Source organism: Eptatretus burgeri, chromosome 5, assembly GCF_056783735.1.
Source record: "Eptatretus burgeri isolate ZD-2024b chromosome 5, Ebu_testis_v1, whole genome shotgun sequence".
NCBI classification, from domain to species: Eukaryota; Metazoa; Chordata; class Myxini; order Myxiniformes; family Myxinidae; genus Eptatretus; species Eptatretus burgeri.
Window position 1 is genome coordinate 75,675,475 of NC_140965.1, and position 20,515 is coordinate 75,695,989.

The 20,515-nt window shown below is 40.7% G+C and overlaps 1 protein-coding gene across 4 annotated transcripts in view; it reads left to right on the forward strand.

Moving 5' to 3' along the window:
• The window catches only part of ZZZ3 (zinc finger ZZ-type containing 3), a 142,957-nt gene that overhangs the window by 113,151 nt on the left and 9,291 nt on the right, over positions 1-20,515 (forward strand). For 3 of the 4 annotated variants that reach the window (XM_085882459.1, XM_085882457.1, XM_085882458.1), the window contains exons 8-11: positions 1,299-1,394; positions 5,632-5,793; positions 9,776-9,910; positions 16,873-16,973. In XM_085882459.1, the coding sequence (XP_085738585.1) occupies positions 1,299-1,394; positions 5,632-5,793; positions 9,776-9,910; positions 16,873-16,973 (494 nt within the window). The remainder of the gene's footprint in view (positions 1-1,298; positions 1,395-5,631; positions 5,794-9,775; positions 9,911-16,872; positions 16,974-20,515) is intronic. The other variant, XM_085882460.1, reaches the window with a different exon arrangement.

Sequence of the window (20,515 nt, forward strand, 5' to 3'; positions counted from 1 at the left end):
AGATATAGAGGATTTTCCAGAGAGTCAGAGAGATCATTGATGAAAACCAGAAAAAGAACAGGGCCCAGAACGCTGCCTTGAGGAACTCCAGCCTGGACAGGAAGAGGGGATGAAAGAACTCCATTAAGGACCACATGTTGGCTGCCACAGGAGAGGAAGTCTGTGAGTCATGAGTGGAGATGGCCTTGGATACCATAGGAAGAGAGTTTGATGAGCAGGGCAGGGTGCCAGACTGTGTCAAAAGCACGTGATATGTCTAGAGATACGGCTCTGATTTCATGTCCGGCATTGAAGACCTCCATCCATTGTTGGGAGAGCAGAAGCAGCTTATCCAGGGTAGAGTGATCTGGTCTGAATCCAAATTGATGATTGGAAATCAAGCCATTGGCGAAGAGGAAGGATTTAATGTTTGAAGCGATGATGGATTCCATAACCTTGCTGATGATTGGCAGAAGGCTGATTGGTCTGTAGTTGCAGGGATCTGTTTTTGCACCTTTTTATGCAGGATAGTAATGTTTGCTGATTTCCAAGCAGATGGCAGATGGCCTTGAGCAAATGAGAGGGTGAATATAACAGAGAGAGGGTGAGCAAGAGCAGAGGAGCAGGTTTTTAGTCCACGTGTGCTGATGCCGTCTGGACCGGTTGCAGAATCTGAGTCGAGGTTTGACAGCAACCTCTCCACCTTGTCAGGAGAAAAGGACACAGAGTCCAGGGACAGTCAGGTGTGACTGGGTAAGGTGGGACAGAAAGCGATGGATTTCGGCCACAAGATTTCGATGCAAACACCGAGTTTAGGCATTCAGCCTTTTCACGTGCGGTGTCAGCAGTGCGGTCATTTGAGGTTAAGGGAGGGATGGAGGGGGAACATACACCAGAAACAGATTTGATTAGACGCCACCAGGATTTGGAGGAGGGAAAGAGGTTTAAGAGTTCAGACTTGAGATTAGAAAGATGTTGTTTTCTGGCTCTCCTGAGCCTCAAATCCAACAAATTCCTTGATGATTCCTCAAACCAGCGAATGAGGCGATGAATGAATTCAGGTGGGAAACTAGTCTGGACTTTGGGAGGGTGAGCAAGTGAGGGTTTCTTAAGCAGTACGTGTGATGTTGGGTGGCTTGGGAATGGCAGAGGTCCGAGAAGGCACGAAGCGGTAAGGCCAGTAAGTGCATAAAATGATCATAAATCTTCTCCTAACATTATTTCATTTTCTTCTTACCAGTTGGTTGTCTTCAATGTATTCATTCTCCTCAGTATCATCAGCACGAGCAATAATCATGCTTGTCTTCGGGGACTTGCAGGTTGCTAGCCGTGTCCAGAAGTACTTCATCAAACTGGCCAAGGCAGGACTGCCTATCCCAGGCCGTGCACCTAACCCTTACTTGTACAGTCGAAAGGTGAGCCATCTTCACTTGATCAGGTTGAGGTGATGTTTGTGTCCTCAGGTGTTTCTTCCTGTCCTTTGATGCTTTAATTTATTTCAATGAATCCCAGGTTGGCTGCAGGGAAAAATAGAATATGAATCATTTAAATGCCAAAATAAATGTTTATCCTCAAAACATACCGGACTGTTTTAACTTCTTTTCTGCAGGTTTTTTTTTTAAGGGGACATCTAATGATGTTTTATCGGTGGGAATAATTGGTGCTGTTAAGCAAAAATATGAAGTGGTAGTAGTAGTCGTAGTAGTAGTGGAAGTTGTGTATGCCTGGTGTTAGCTTAATGGTTAGAATGGTGAGCTTGGGATCCAGGGATCCTGAGTTCAAATCCCCCTTGGCTGTTGATTTAATACCAGATGGGGTTGATTCTGCCTTTCATCTTTCCAAGGTCGGCAAAATGAGTGCCAGCTTGCTATTATCCTGTGCCGGAGTGGCGACCCGTCCAGGATTGTGCCCAATAGCCAAGGAGACTGCTTCGGCAGCACCAACGCTCCGCACAGAGTATGGTCCCAATGGATGGATGGATGGTAGTTGTATTCGCAGTAGAAGAAGAAGTAGATACGATGATATTTTCCTAATTTTCTTTTTTATGCCACTGCAGCCAAAGGATGGAGGTATTGTTTTTAGGTTGTCAGTTATCAGGGGGGGGTTTGTTACCATGTTGACTTGTGAACCACTGCAGGGATTTCAACCAAACGGCACAAGTATGGACTGTTGTTAGTGATAGGGCGAAACCAATATAAAGCACGATATCTCAAAAAGTTGTGGATTGATTCGGAAGTTGTGGACTTGTGTGACAAGGAAGAATTGATTCGATATTGGTGAAGATCTGAATCCGGATGCGAGAATTTTTATTTAATTTTTTAAGTGATTCTTCACCATTGAGAAGGCCAAAAATGATATATAACATGATATTTCAAAAAATTATTGGCCCTTATATGTTCTTCTGGATCAGGCATTGTGTGGTGGAGGTACACGCTCTACCGAGTGCCCTTCTAGTTGGCATCCTTTACACTTCACTGTGGATTTTTAATTTTTTTTTGGTAAACATTGTCGAGGCTCGTGTGAGAGCTAAAACACAACGCACAACGGGGAGGTACACAGAGTAAACAAGATGGACACTACAGGGACTTTCAGGAATGAAAGCAGGGAATTTGAAGGATGTGGGTTTGGGGTGGATTAAAGGGGATAGAAAAGATCATGGTTTTGGATGGGGGAAGATAAGAGATGGTGGTGAACAGCTGTTTAGAAGACCTGGTGGGAAGAGTGGGGTTGAAGAGAGTGTGGGAGTTTGTTCCAAAGTTGGGAAAAAAGGAATGAAAGAGAAGGTGAGCAGCGATTTTTGATTTTGGCAGTTTTACCAGAAGGAGGTTGTTGAGGACCTTGAGCGCCCTGCAGAAATATGGGGGGTATATTTTTTTTTTGCATGCTGTTCAGGTTGATACATTTCTGGTTGCATGCTGTTCATATCGCAGACAGAGCGGGGGTGCAGTGAGAAAGTGAGAGACCCAAAGACTCAGCCTCACCATGGGAGATACCAATGATCCTAAATGCCTTGGTTTCCACAGCGTGAAGCCGAGAAAGGTGAGAGGCAGGATCACCAGCCTAGAGGGGAGAGCAGTACTCCATCAGGCTGCGGAGGAAAGCTTTGTATGCGGTCAGGAGCTCCGGTGGGCTGAGGAAGGACTTTGCACGATGGAGGATTCCCAGTCGGTGATTGGCTTTGGAGGCCAGTTGGAAATGTCACTTTCCTCGGAAAGATCATGACATTTTGAGACCCAGAAGCTTGAATGAAAGGACTTCTTCCAGAGGATTGATGAGAAAATAGATGGGGGGGGGGGTTCCAAACAGTCCTTTCGGAGAGACATAGTGAGAATGTGAGATTTGTCAGGATTGAAAGACCTGGAATTCACTGCCTTTTAAAATTTGCACAGCCTCAAACACAACAGTTTAAAATCTTTTTTTTACAGTTGCTTTTTCTTCTTTGTAAAGCTCTTTGAGATTATACATCCAACAAAAAATAGTGCTTAATAAAAATCGATTCACTTTGAAGTATTTTTCTCCATTTTAATAGGTTATTATAAAATTCGTTTTGTTAAATACAGCGTAGTCTTTTCATGTTGCTCAAGAAGAGTGCCATTATTTTTGTCGGCTAATGAAGTCTGTGAAAGTAAAATGGAAGTTTAAATTGTCGTGCACATGATGGGGAGGGTAATCAACATGGATGTCCCATATTTATACTTTTAGCGTATAAAATATCCTACGTTTCTTTACTGGACTAATGCATACATTTATATCCTCGCTTTCGATCTTCACTTGAAGCAGCGCGTACACTTGCGCGCACACACACACACACACACACACACACACACACACACACACACACACACACACACACACACACACACACACACACACACACACACACACACACACACACACACACACACACACACACACACACACACACACCATAATTCATGAGGTTGTGTGAATTTTAAGGCTATGTTGTCACAATAACCCAGAATAAAATAAGGGGAGGCTTGAAGAGGGTTTATGTGGGTAGAAAAGGTCATGGTTGTAGATGGGTGATTAGTTGAGATGGTGGTGAAAAGCCATCTTGAAGCCTGGAGGGCAGAATAAGATTGAAGAACAACAGGTTTTTTTTTCTTTCCAAAGCGAATGATAACACTGAGCTGCATTTGAAATATTTTTTTCAGAGGTCTACGTTTTCTCAATGGTTCTTCTACTATGTTTTTTGCATGCTGAATTCAGAAATGTATCTAATTTAGCTCAATCAGGGCAAGTTTCTGAATTTTAAGGAAAAAAAGAATCAAAATTTTTGTTTTTTTAATTAGCCTTTTTTAAATTCAAAATCGGACTCGCATTGACAGAAAATGTACAAACTATACATATAATGACACACAAGTACACTTAATGTGGAAGAAAGTGCTTTCTCAATTTCTTTCATTTCAATTTCGGAAAATATAGATAAATCGTTGTTTCTGGCAACACCCAACTTCAGTCGCTCCAGCAGTCGCTGTTTTCCTTCATCTTTTTAATGTTGAATTTCACATTAACGGTACTTGTGCGTCATTTTATATATAGTTTGTACATTTTCTGTCAATGCAAGTCTGATTTTGAATTTTAAAAATGCTAATTAAAAAAAACAAAGATGTTGATTATTTTTTTCCTTAAAATTGAGATAGAATTAAATTTAAAAAAAATTAAAAACTTGACCTGATTGAGTGAAATGAGATACATTTCTAAATTCAGCATGCAAAAAGCATATGAGGGCCATTGAGAAAACCTAGACCTCTGAAATGACGCAGACCAGTGAATTAATCAATCATAAAAAGAAAACTCTAACCAGGAATTTGAGGGATATTCTGAGGACTAAGGTTTCCAGGGCCTTTTACAATTTGCTCAAAGGCTTATGACCAGACACCGAAGCAAAGTTGTATGTCACTATCTGTAAATATCATGACATGTAGAAAGCTCCAGACAAAGGTAGTAAATCGATTGTTGAGAAACAATGTTTGCACTTTGTGAAATTGGCCGCATTCATGGTGACCTGTCGAGTGTGGCACAATATCATTGCTGAATTAAAAAATCTTTTTGATAATCTATCACAAAAAGAAAACTACAACTTGAAATTTGATGAGCGATGATCTCAGCGTATCCTCATACTGAAAGCCCATGTTTTATTGAATGCTTAATGTTGCTGTGACTTAGTAGATCGTTACCTCTGCTAACAGAGTGGAAAGTGCTTATACAACTGGAAGTCGGTTGACACAGCAAGCACAGATCCTGATTTTAGTTTTGTTACCTATGCTGTTCCACTGAATTCAACATAAATGTTTCACAATACCTATATCCATCAATCTCCATAAACAGAAAAGAAATCGAAAATGTTGTGACATGTGCTTCAATCCAGTCAAACTCAAGCAAGTGCCAATGAGGGAGGGAGTGGTTTCCAAACGAACCTGTGTTTCATGTACCTGTACCATATTAATGAATTCATACTGTTGCACCTGTCCATTTTTATCCATGCGTTTTATTTGGTGCTTTTTCACATCTTGTTTATCCTGCATAATTAAAAAAAATCATTTAACTAGGTACTCTCCCAACTGACACCTGCTGAAATTGCAGATGTCCATATAACTGATCATGCGATATTCTCATTTTTGCGAACAGCAGGCTCCAAGCAAGCGACAACATCCACTCAACAGGCTTCTCTTCCGACCATCTACCTTTATGAGTTCCCACCTTCCACCTGTCTTCATGGATGAAGAGGACTCTCAGTCAAGTCTGCTTGGCAACCACTTTGATGACCTAACTAATGAGAATGATATCTCGGTGAGGGTTACAAAAACGAGTTCAACAAACATATTTGGGATGAAGCTTGTTGTATTTCGACATATGAATAAATATGAGACAAGCTTGGAATATAAACATGTGTGCTCCCTTTTATCAGTGTAGACTATTAATTTATCAAAAGGACATAGACAATCAATTAGACATCGACTATCAATTTATCAATGCAGACTATTAATATACAGTAGACAGTATCAAAGCAGCAAGGAGACCGAAGCAAAGAACGATATGGAAATGGATGTGTGCAGCAAGTTAGAAGAGGATGGTGGAAAGAAGATTATCCATAAATTGGCTTGTGACAGGGATGATGATGGTAAGGATGTGAATGGGGAGGGGGATACACACACACACACACACATACACATACACATACACATACACATACACATACACATACACATACACATACACATACACATACACATACACATACACATACACATACACATACACATACACATACACATACACATACACATACACATACACATACACATACACATACACATACACATACACATACACATACACACACTCGCATGTGCAGCCTTGAGGCTGTTGGCTGCATCATTGGTTGGGGGTGAGGCTATGCTGCTGATGCAGTGCCCCTATTACCAGTACACTGTTGCTCATTTTGCCGACCTTGGAAGGATGACAGGCTGAGTCAACCCCACCTGGTGTTAATTCAGCTGTCGATGGGACTCAAACTCGGGACGTTAGGATCCCAAGCCAGCCACCCTCACCGCTAAGCCAACACCAAGCTTAATGGGGGGGATGATGTTTAAGGAATGCAATGGGAAGCGAGTGACACAGAGAGGGGAGCAGTATTGAATGGATGGGAAAGCTATTTTAAGGAGCTGTTGAACCAGGGAGGAAACAATGGCAAGTTGGAGCAAGTGTGTTATGTCAAGGGGAAGTGGATTTGGTGAAGATCATGGAGGAGGAAGTGCAAACGGCGTTAAAGAGGATGAAGAAGGGAAGAGTGCCAAGCATTGATGAGGTATGTACGGAGATGCTAATTGCAGTGGGAGAAGCTGGAGGATGATGAGGCTGTTGAATATACATTTGAGAGAGGGTTCGATTCTGGAGGATTGAAGGACAGGGCTAATTGTGCTAACATGGAAGAGACAGGGCAATGTAGAAGACCTGGGGAAGTACAGAGGCATTATTCTTCTAAGTCATATCATGAAGGTACTGGAGAGGATTCTGGATGGGAGGATGAGGAATGAGAGACTGGGAGGATGAGGAATGAGAGAGAGAGAACAAGAACAAGGGTAGTGGGAGTACAGATGCAATTTTCACTCTGAGAAATTTGGTTGAAAATAGTTTGGAGATTCAACGTGAAATGGCATTGGCATTTTTGGATATTGAGAAGTTTTATGACTCCCGAGAGAGATGGTGAAGGCCACATTGAGGTGTATGGGAATTATGGAAGCAAAGGTTAAGTTTATGGAAGGGAACGAAGGGAACTGCAAGGGAACGAAGAGAAGAGTTTTGGTTGGTCGTAGGATGTCAGCGAAATTCAACGTGAACTTCGGTTTGAGGCAGGGAAGCTCTCTCACCCCACTCATGTTTGTGATGGTGATGGAACTGGTAAGCAGGAGGGCACAAATGAAAGGAATTCTGTGGAGGATGTTGTATTCCAACTATCTGGCTGTTGTGGGAGATGTAGTTGATATTGAGGGAGAGGAGGGTGGATTTCTGTATATATGGATTGAAGGTGAGTATGGATACTATTGAGGTAATGTGGGGCAGGCAGCAGAGAAAGGAAATTGATATCAGGTTAGAGGGGCAGAAGACATTCAAAACAACATGGGGGCCAAAGTAAGATTTTCTTTTTTAACTCAAAATTTGATGTTGGGTCATTCCTGGTGGAACGTTTTGCAATCTTTCAACTTTGCTTATGGTGAGAAGGGTGGGGATGTGCAACGGCACGCCATCCACTTCACTGTACTGTAGTTCGTTTTTGTATAAGTGTTTTACCATGTGGTTTATTGCAAATCTAACTCTACTTCAGTTTGCTTTCTCACACCGTAAATGTTACATTGTGCCAAACAGTATGCTTGTTACTCTGTATACTCTCCAGTTTAAGCTGATTTTGTCTTTTCATGATGTATGAAGGCAGAAATGTGCCCAAGGCTGCTTGTACACTACAGTGTCTTTTTCAGTTGTCTTTGGAGAGATCCGTGTGCATTTGGATGCGAGCCTTTGATTGCATGCGTTCATCTTTGTCCATGTGCCTATGTGTGGTAATAAGCTATGATCCCACCACCTCAATGCAAATTGGGCCTGACATGGCAATCCAGATTTGATGTTGGGTCATTCCTGATGTCTTCTTCACATCACAAGTGCACTCATGGTGGAGCTTGTAGTTTTACATGCTGGAGTAGACAGTGTACTTTTATTGTAAGGAAACAGACATCAGTAGAACATTTTAAAATCTTAACACCATTACCATGGGATTTGAACCTCGGGTCCCAGCATCATTAGCTTTGTACTTAGATGGGTAAATCAATTGGCAAATCTTGCTTTAAATTTCTTCAACACCTTTCTACCACATTAGTACAAGAGAAACCCGACCATAATTGACAATTTTAAGCATCATGAGCGTTACACTTATGTCACCAACTATCTGACATTCGAATGGGATTCAGCACTGTATGGTACAATTCACTTGCAATGCCAAATTGCATTATATAATGAGTGAGTCAGGACTGTGATTAAGAGAACGGTTTCTGGTGGACACATCAATTCTGATACTGCTGCTGCTACCTGGTAGGAAATAATGGTAAATAATAATATGGAGACCAACAGTTTTCCTAAATTGGTTATGCATCGGGGTCATTGGACTTAAAAGTTGTGTTGCCCCGTTCATAATGCTGTCCAGTTGCATCGAGTATCAGTGATTGGATAACCAGTCATTAATCACTCGTACTGAAACAAACAACAACTAGAACTTGCTCGGTAAAGCGCGTACCTCTGCCAGGCTGAACAGCTTACGTTTTGTATTCCACTGATAGGCCAGATCTGGATCCAAACCTCCAAAATCTAATCATCTTGTTCTTGTCACCGACACAACTCATCCACCAAGTTTTGTCTGAATCCATCCACAACCTCTTGAGATATTGTGCTATATATATATATATATATATATATATATATATATATATATATATATATATATATATATATATATATATATATATATATATATATATATGTAGTTTTTGGCCTCATCTCTCAATGGTGAAGAATCATTAAGGAAATTAAATAATTCTCATATCTGCATCTGGATTCGGATCTTCACCAAAATCAAGTCGATTTGTCCTGTCATACAACCAACCTAACCTGTCCACCAGGCTTCGTCCAAATCAGTCCATAACTTTTTGAGATGTGCTCTTCACAGACAGACAGGGGTGAAAAGATAACCTCCGCCCACCTTCGCTGGCCGAGGTAATAACGTTTGTACACATTGGCTGTCGATGTTGAAATGCTCCGGAAGTCTGTGTAATTTTACTATGACAGAGCGAGTTTGAGTGCTTCAGAAATGATGGTGCTGCTAAACCTAATACTATGTAAATGGATAATTAACCAATTAGGAACAAAAGTGAGGCAAGAGCTCTTTTCATTGAAAATTGGAAATGGTGAACTGGAAGTAAGGAAGCGTGTAAGAGACCAAGGCTGTAGGAGGTCAACATGATGCTGGGTAGGAGTGACAATTGGACTGCCTCATTGTGCAACGCTTTGAAGCAACAGGTATTGCAACCAACATGTTAACAATAAATATCGTACACTGGAAAGGCATACACAGTCTTTTTTTCATTATGATTTTTGATACTTTATCTCAGATATGATGACACGGGTGAGATTAAAATAAGATGTGTAGGGGGTAGACTGGGCATGGTTTATAGGGGATGATTCCCTCACAATTTAGTCTGTTTTTTTTTTCTGTAAACCCTGTCAGGATGAAGATGATATCCCATGCTCACTGCATGTCACGCATGAGTACCAAGAGCTAATGCACCTGAAGAGGCTACGCAGACATCATATGCAGCTGATTCAGGCTGGCAGTGCTTTGATGCAACACATTGGTTACAAGGTAAGCAGGTTTGCCAAAAAATTTAACCCCTTAAAATTTGTAAAGGAGCTCCGACTCTGTTAACTAATCACACCTCTTGGATTTCTTAAAATAAATATTAGAGAATATTTTTCATCTTTCTACCTCTGCTGTCAGAGGCATTATGTTTTCGGGTAGTCCGTCTGTCCATGCATGATGATTTTGTTACGGCGATAACTTGTGAACCGCTAAAGGGATTTTTTTTTTATTAGGTTACCCTGTCATTCTGAGAGGGAACCCTATTGTTTTTCTTGTTTATTTCCTTTTTTTAAATTTTTTATTATTTATATTTTTCCGCCGGCAATTTTGCGGGTTCTTTCGCTTTAAAAATCATTTTCTCAGGGACGGTAAGTCCGATCGACACGAAATTTCCACCATAGTATGTATCTTTTTTGATAGCAAACTTAAGTGGTAATTGTGACGTCATAGGTCACGTGGTACGGGCGCCATCTTGAAAAAACCGAAAAACTTTGGACCTCTGTATCTCTGAAACTTTCTGGGGTAAAAATGTTTTCGATTCATAAATTTGAATAAGCTCCTCAATGGAAACGGGTGATTTTTCGTGAGGTCATCGGTCAAGAGGTGTGCCGGTCAAAATTCGTTAGGTACAACGCTGTATCGGAAAAATCTTAAATTTCTTGAGCCTCATCTGCACAACAATTCACCGTAGAAAAAATATATTATGACGTCATAGGTCACTTGGTTCGGCACCATCTTGTTTTGGGAATTTAAAAAAAAAAATCTTCTCCAGAACGGCTAAACAGATCGAGGCAAAACTTTACACACATTCCCCATGAGGTCCTTTATCAAGTTTGTTAATTTCTTATTGATCAATCATACGGTTTGGCGGCAATCTTGAATTTACCGGAAACATTCAAACATCTTCTTCTCCAGAACGGCTGAACAGATTGAGGCGAAACTTTACACACACATTTACATGAGGTCCTTTATCGAGTTTGTTAATTTCATATTGATCGGTCATACGATTTGGCGGCCATCTTCAATTTACCCTAAACCTTCAAACATCTTCTCCAGAACGGCTCATCAGATCAAGGGGAAACTTCACAAACGTATTGCCCATGAGTAGGGAATATAAGTTTGTGAATTTCTAATTGATAGGTCACATGGTTTGGCAGCCTTGTTTGATTCAAGAACAATATTAAATATTGCTTTCTCTGGAACCACTTACCCGATAAAAGCGAAACTTTGTGACTGTCATCTGCAGAAAGTCCCATGTTGTATCAAAGGCGGATGTGTGGGTACCCGGTCATCACTGCCAGCAGTTATAAAGTGGCAGTTCTAGTTATTATTATTTTTTAACCAAACTTGGTACACAGGCGTATTATGATGCAAAGATTAACTGATTAGATTTTGGGGTCAAAGGTCATGTGACCTTCATCTGAAAGTAGCAGATTTTCGTTACCATGATAACTTGTGAGCCACTAAAGGAATTTTGACTCAAGTTGGCATAACTATGGACTGCAATATGACGATGAATCGATTAAATTTTGGGTTCAAAAGGGCTAAGGTCAAGTGCCCTTTAATCGAAAATGTGGTACTGCAATAACCTATGGACCACTCGAGATATTTTAACCGTACTTGACATGTATGGTTTGTAATACAAAGTGGAACTGATTCATTTTTACATTGAACAGGTCAAAGGTCATGTGCCCCTTTTTAACAATCATCTTGTCGAGCATAATTCAAGTTAGAAGCATCTGATTATCTTATCTGTCTTTTCTGTCTCTCTCACACACACTCTCAAGGGACCTTTAAGTTTTTCATGTGACCTTCAATTGAGGTAAAACTTGTGGGTGGAGACATGCCCATCGACACATTTGTGTCAAATTATACTTTCTAGTATGTATAAGCTATTCTTTAACAATTTTATTAGTGCATATTCTGAAGCCAAAGCATGGCTTTGAAATACAGCATTAGGGCCTCAAAACTTGGCTTGGCTTCCTGGTGCATCAGAAAAGGCTAGGGCTTTGTGGTACAGTAGCTCAAATATCTTCTCATTTTGACTACATCAGTATGTCGACAATTCAAGCATTAACCAATGTATTTGATTTTCTAAGTCAAGTGACACTTCATTGAGCAGACAATCATAGCCTTTGTGTGACTTGCATAACTTTGTTGATTCACCTGATGAGCCAATCATGGCAAAGGGCAAACACATTTGGGTCGGGGTGGTGAGGGGAGGGGGGAGAATTTGGGATAACTGGGACAATAATTGGACAACATATCTGAATTCAACGCATTCAATTGTTTATGTCAAATAAGCAGCAACAAAACAAAGGGGATTTTTTTTTGTCCCCAAACCATGTGAACCAGATTAAAAACCATTTGAGGGACATGATTTGGGAATGGATTTTTTTTTTATTTGTTCATATGCAATCTGTGGCTGCTTGGCTGCATCATTTTTTGGTGGCATGGCTGTGCCACTGATACAATGTCCCTATTACCAGCATGCTGGTACTCATTTTATGCCTGGTGTTGGCTTAATGGTTAGGGTGGTGGGCTTGGGATCCTAAGATGCTCAGTTCAAATCTCACTTGGCTGTTGAATTAATACCAGGTGGGGTTGACTCTGCCTGTCATCCTTCTGAGGTCGGCAAAATGAGTACCAACTTGCTGGTATCCTTTATCGGAGTGGCAAGCCATCCAGGATTGTGCCCAATAGCCAAGGAGATTGCTTAGGCAGCACCACCGCTCTGCACAGAGTGTAGTATGGTCCCAATGGATGGATGGATGGTACTCATTTTGCCAACCTACGAAGGATGACAGGCTGAGTCAACCCTACCTGGTGTTAATTCAACGAAAAATGGGGGCTTGACCTTACAACCCTCGGATCTTAAGTCGCTGTCACACCTTGATGTTTTAGCCAGCGTATGGCAATATATCAAAATGTATGTAAAATGCTGGCGTACGCTGAACTATTGATGTTTTTTTTTCAGTTTTTGGCATATTCATAACGAGTTGGACATATGCATAACGTATTAGTAACGTACACAGAACGTTTCGATAACATATAGATAACTTATACCAACGAATGCTTAGCGTGTTGTTGGCGTTCACAGCCTATGCCCAACGATAGTCTAACATATGCATAGCACGCGGCAGCGTATCGCCGACAATCACGTGGTGTCGCCTATTAAAAGGCTGCCGCTCGACGATTCAAATCATAACCGCAATAGACATCGAAGTGTCAAGGCCCTGTCACACCTTGACGTTTTAGCCAGCGTATGCCGACGTATGAAAATTTGGCGAATACGCTGGCACACGTCGAATACATTATGGGTAGGTTTTGTATACATTAAGAGCACGCTGAAGCACGCTGGCATACGTCGTAGTATGCCAAGCTTGTCGACAAATTTTAACGTGCTCAAATTTTTTTGATGTATGTCAGCGTATGACTCACACATTACGCGATCGTTGACACATGTTACTTGTAAGTTACTCATAAGTCGAAACACGTCAAGGTAATGTTTAGCATACCCGAAACTTATTTCTAACTTATGAGTAACATGCTTTGAACCTCTGAGTAACGTTCTTTGAACCTATGTGTTAAGTATCTCCAACGCATATTGATGTATTTCAGACGACCACAGAAATTACTGAACGTGTTTCTAACTTACAGCTACTGTATAATGGCGTATTGGCAGCGTTTAGGGGAATTGGTATATAAAAATGGGGTTCACAGGAGGAACCCGTCAGTGTTCCAGACTCCATGGATTTTTTTTAATTATTATTATTATTATCTTTTTCTTCGGCATGACGGTGATGTTGACACTTCGATTTCTAGTGCGGTTATGATTTAAATCGCTGAACGACAGCCTATTAATTATATTATATTATAACCGCACTAGAAATCGCAGTGTCGACATCACCATCAATACCGAAGAAAAACAAAAAAAAACAAACAAAAAAAAAAACCATGGAGTCTGGAACACTGACGCTAAACATTACCTCGACGTGTTTTGACTTATGAGTAACTTACAAGTAACGTGTGTCAACGATCGTGTAACATGTGAGTCATACGCTGACATACGTCAAAAAATTTTGAGCATGTTAAAATTTGTCGACAAGCTCGGCGTACTACGACGTATGCTAGCGTGCTCTTAACGTATACAAAACTTACCCATAACGTATTTGACGTGTGCCAGCGTTTTAGACAAATTTTTCATACGTCGGCATACATTGGCTAAATCGTTTAGGGGTGACAGCGGCTTTAAGCCATGCACCTCAACCATTGATCCAACACCAGGCCAGGAATGGGATGCTTGCTAAACACGTTCCCTCTCTGACAAAATCCCATCATCTGTGAAATGTCACTTTGACCTGATGTGTTTCAAAATATATTTATCAGAAAATCTGGGGGGATCCTTAAAGCAAGGCAAGATTAGAACATTATGCTGCATTTGCTATTTGTCCATCAGTATTCTTCAAGCAATAATAACGAATCATCATAGATTCAGGAATGCACACAAGGTTTTCTTATCTTTTGAAAGTTTGGCAAAGAAGGAAACATTTGTTTTGCCAAAGAATTACAAACAAAAAATAGTATGCCAATATAAAGGTTTAAGGACCTCCAACCTGTCTCCTTAATAACTTGGTGGAATTTCGTTACATTTGATTGTTGTGTGAACTTTCCATTCGTCCCAATTATTACCAGAAACTGCGTGCTTTTGACATTTTTATGATGAGACAAAGTTGTCGTTTCACCTCAGCGCACTTGTAACCAACCCATCCCCATTCTTACTACCTCATGGACACTGAGCTTTTCACCTGCAGAGGTCAAGAAATATCTGGCGAATCTCAACACTGCCTCAACAATCGGCCCAGTTGGCATCAGTGTGCATTTTCTCAAATCTTGTTTTTCCATATAAATGTCTCCTTTATCTTCTCTCTTTTCAACTATCCAGTCACTGACATGATGCACCAGCTATATAGTTCTGTGATCAGCCCCTGGAAATTCAGTTCCTCAAAATTCTGCACCTTACTTATCATTAGCCACGATCTCTCCTAGACAGACGATATTACCAAGATGGTCTCCAAAGCTCGCCGCACAATGGGTATCCTCTGTTGTGTAAAGTCCTTCCTTGGTAAGTTCAAACGTCTCATGGCTTAAAAACCCTCCATCAGCAGCTTTATGGAGTACGGCTCTCCTTTGTGGTCTGGTGCACCCTGCTTCAGATCTGTCTCTCCTGGATGCTGTCGAGTCCAAACTCTGAATATCATTGGCATCTCCCATTGTGAGGCTCACCTCTGTTGCTTCTTCCAACCTTTCTTTCATCTGTGGAACTGACTCGATGTCTGTAGTCTACTGCCTTCCCTTCAGTCCGTCAAGACTTGCCAATCGACACCTCATGGTATTTTCCATATCTATTTCTCAACTTCTTGACAGTCACTGACCGCTCATCTTATTTCCTGCCTTTGAATTTACTTCACATACTGTGATGGGTATTATGTGCATTTTTATTTGCCTGCTGCCCATTCCCCCCTCTTCATCAGCTTAGTAACCTGCCACACTTTATCATTTAGTCTTTCATAGGCCTTAACTTTTGTAGAGCGTGACAGCGGCAAAAAGGAAATTTTGGGAGTGTAAGTTAATCAACAATTTGTTTTTTTTAAATACAATTCATGCATTCAAAATAAAAAAAACTTTTTAGAATGTTGCTTCATTCAATTAAAAGTGCAATAAGAATTGAAATTCTATACCCATTCCTTACATGCCATGAGGCGAATAGGGCTGCGGAGGCAGTCTAATTTGGCTAAGGAGTACAGTCCTGGATGGGTCACCACTCTACAGGATATTCAAATGGCTTATTACCCAACAAGTGGTACTCATATTGCCAACTTTGGAAGGATGACAGGGGAGTCAACCCACTTGGTGTTATTTCATCGGCACAGAAGAGGCTCAAACCCAGGATCCTAAGATCTTCAGCCAACCACCTTAACCGTTAAGCCAACACCAGGCTTGGAAATGCCACAGTTAAAACAAGAAGGGCACTCGGTAGAACACATACCTCTGCCACGCAACGCCTGATGCATGAGAATATATTGGACCCAATACATTTTTGAAATACCAGGCCATATATTATTTTTGGCCCTATCTCTCAATGGTGAAGAATCACTTTTAAAATTAAATAATGCTTGTACCCGGATCCAGATTCGGATCTTCACCAAAATCGAACCAATCTGTCCTCGTCACACACCAAACCTGTCCACCAAGTTTCATCCAAGGCTGTCCACAACTACTTTAGATATCGTGCTATATATCGGTTTAGCACTATCTCTCAAAGGTGAAGAACCACTTTAAAAATATGGTAACCAGATCCAGATCTTCACCAAAATCGAATCGAATCTAATGCAGCAGGAAAGTCTTGTCACACACCCAACCTGTCCACCAAATTTCATCGAGATCCATCCACAACTTTTTGAGATATCCTGCACACAAACAAACAGACAGACAGGGGTGAAAACATAACCTCCTTCCACCTTGAGTGGTGGAGGTAATAAAAATTGGCAAAACTCATCGGAATTTAAAATAAAAAGTCATCGGAGAGACAAATGGCCACTTGCATCCACTCTTCATGGGAACTGCACTTGGCTTTCTGGCTGTCAACTTCAGATAACGTAGCCCAAAATATGTATTTTAACCAATTTCTGAAACAATCTTGCTTTAACATATTCAAAAAGTTTTGCAAAGTCTTCACCAAACTTGCCAACATACAAGTTTATATAGTTATAAAAGTGTGGTGTGCGTGAGCCATGCCATGGCATTCTCACTGTGATAAATCTCTTCCTTTATTTTAATGCCCCACCCATCTCTCCTCTTCCCAATCTTTTTTTATTTCAAATGTCCCTTATGATTCACTAATGTTTGAACTGATTTGTGCAGCCTTATGTGCATTTCATCTGCTGTCTCCTCTACTCCACTAGTGTGATAACTGTGGAAGTGACCCCATCCAGGGTGTTCGCTGGCATTGCCAAGACTGTCCTGAAGACCTTCCTGTTGACTTGTGTGATTCTTGCTCTGACTGGTATGTCATTTCTGGTGATGTTATAATGGACATGATACACCAGCTAATGTTGCCTTTTCCAAAATTCCAAGCCTCATTGATTTTATTGTTTTTATGATGATGCATCATAGAGCAAACAACTGGAAGTTATTAATCTAGATGTCCTGCCTTTCCTTATTTCTACAGCAAACAAATTAATTGTCTCAGCCATGTTTCACTGCAATGTTCTCTTCTCTGTGCCCCCCTCACTTTCCCAAATGATAAACTTCCAAATAATTCTGTCAGGCTCTATCTGAGTGTCTGAATTATCATTACACATATTCTCAACTATTAAGGCCGCCAAACACTCGCCAATCTTACACTGATGTGACAAAACAAGACTGCCTCACACTACGTGACTGAAGACGACACTGTTTCGTTAAACAAAATGGCAATGCAGAGGATGAGAACGGTGTAAGCTCTGAGTACTGTTGGTTTCACAATCATGCTGATATGCCATCAAAGGCATGCCAAGAGAAAGGCGGCTGTCGGTAAAGCCATTTCAGCTTCAGAGCAAGTCACAATAACTTTGCGTTTTTATTTCTTTATTCACGGATAATGCAGATCTGCAATTTAAGCAAGCATAGATTCTAACTACGCACACACACACACACACACACACACACACACACACACACACACACACACACACACACACACACACACACACACACACACACACACACACACACACACACACACACACACTTGGTATACATGAATGTAATTCAGAAATGGAGACTTTGTCATTAAAAGTTTTTACAACAATGTACTCAGAATGGCACTATTTTATTGCTTCTGAAGGTTTGCTAAATACTTAAGAAAAACACAGATCAGGCTGAGGCTATTACATTGACCTTTTGTAATACCTTTTGGGGCTTCAAAGTACATAATAAGCTACAACTATCCGATATATTATTTCTGTTAACGTCTGTGCATAATTTGACGTTTCCTCTCCGAAACTGCCGGACGGATTGTCGCCACTTTCGGCATGCGGGTGCTCTGTGGTCTAATGAACAGCATTGGCTATGTGAGATTGCGCCAGACGGACAGGTTTGGGAATTTTGGGCGATTTTCTAATTTTTACATTCGTTTGCGTGGCGACGTGTGACGTCACCGCTGAGAGGCGTAATGACGTCATGACATCATCGGTTATTCGCTGACGTCATTACGTCTGTCGTCGACAGACCGTCACCGCTGAGAGGTGTAATGCCACTCCGAGAAAACAGAGTCTGCAATGTAAAACCCTCTTCTGCACATACTGACTACCTCAGAAGGTCAATTTGACACAAAAAATGTAACAAAAAACATTGTATATAAAGAAATTCGAAAAATCACATTGTGTACACTGGATATATTGACGTCCTAACGAACCCTCACTTTCGAAACTTCGCGCAGAGTGTGGGTTTGGTTAGTTTTTTTCTAAATGTTGCAGATGATATGATGCTATGGCTGGGAGCTACTGAAAGCTGAAGTCTAATTCACGGGTTGAGAGACATAATGTCATAACTGCATTTTTGGCGATGTTGAATGGAATGACTCTCATGTCTAACAAAACACCATTTATCTTTCATTCGCGATTTGCAGGAAATGGGAAATTTTCAGTTACAACATTATGTCTCTCAACCCGTGAAATGGTGTTTTGTTAGACATGAGAGCCATGTTATTCGGTTTCGCCAAAAATGCAGTTACAACATTATGTCTCTCAACCCGCGAATTGGTCAATGCATTGCGCTACGTCGGCAAGAACACATGACATCCCGTTGATCATGTCATGCAAAAACATGTGACGTCCCATTGTCTTGGGTCACGTGACCTGTCATGAGCAGAGTGAGGCAACACCACCTGATGTTTGTTTATGGATGGTTTTGTTATTTCATTTATTTTATGGTTTTTTTTATCCCCCGCCACGTGGCGGAAGGGGGATGTTTTTGTCACCCGGGTCGTCCGTCCGTCCGTCCGGCTGGCTGGGCGTCAACATTTATAGCTGTGAGTGCGATAACTCATAAACTGTTCGCCATATCGATTTGAAATTTGGGTCACACATGTACCACCTGAAAAGGAAGAATCCTATTGATTTTGGGCGTGGCCGGCTGCAAGACCAATATGGGATCCTTGAAAAAAAAAAGTTTTTTGTAATAAATGGAAAACCGCTTATCTGATTTCAATTATTTTTGGTTACTACGTTCCTCACCCCTGGGGAACTTTTTTGAGATGATGACCAAATGGTGTCTTGTTTCCAATTCACCTCCCTTATTATCTGGAATATGTATGACCTTTTTCATTCAATGGTGGGGGATTCCCCATCTCTGATGGTATATTTTCTTTCCTGGAATATTGACATTAAGTTACATCAGGAGGCAAAATTTCAGCTTTCTTGCAAACTCAAAGTACAAGACATTTAAACGGGTCAGTCATTGGTAAGAAATATATATATATATATATATATATATATATATATATATATATATATATATATATATATATATATATATATATATATATATATATATATATATATATATATATATATATATATATATATATATATATATATATATATATATATATATATATATATATATATATATATATATATATATATATATATATATATATATATATATATATATATATATATATATATATATATATATATATATATATATATATACATACGACATTATAATAAACACCGTCTCCCCAACAGGCAACGTGAGAATGCTGAAGAATTATCTCCCAATACACCAAGCGGAGGCAAAATTGTGCACATGTGTACAATCAACCACGTTGCAGTTGTTTTACTAAATTAACTCCACAGATGTTTCAGTGTGTGAGGTTGGCTTAATGGGAGAATCTTCTTGCACAGGAGGATGAAACCATGGTTAAAAATACACAGCAACGTGTGTGTGCGTGAGTGCGTGCGTGCGGCGTGCGTGCGCGCGTGCTTCCTGAAGCTCCAAGAAGCATGATGCAGGAACGCTCTCAGACTCCTCTCCTGATCTGGTCTTGCCCTTGTTTGTCCACTCATCCGCTGATGGCTGTGTGTTTGCTCTGTCATGGGGGTTCTGGCCAATCTCTGGGTGCTCCGAGAGAAGAGCTTTGATGATCCAAGCGGTAAGAGAGAGATGAGAGTTCTGTGTTGCTGGTTGGACATCCCTGCTGTATCTCTTTTGAGGCACGATCATCCGGCTGTAGATAGCCAGCCCTCTCGCCCATTCCTACGCGGATCTTGCACATGCGCTGTCGATGTCCCAGTTGTATGATGTAACACACGTGGACCTGCCATGGTTGTAAAACCCTGTGTTTGAGACTCTGTGGTAACAGGTGGAACAGCCATTTGGGGAGTGTGATTGATAGTATGAAAGTACAAATTGGATGAATAAAAAAATTAGATATGGATCAGAGATGGGAGAAAGACACAGGCATGAGGATAAAGAATGACGAGTAATCTAACTATATATTTGATTATGGTCGATGCTATTTGGCCAATCCTCTTACCTCAACTCGTCACTTCCTCCTCA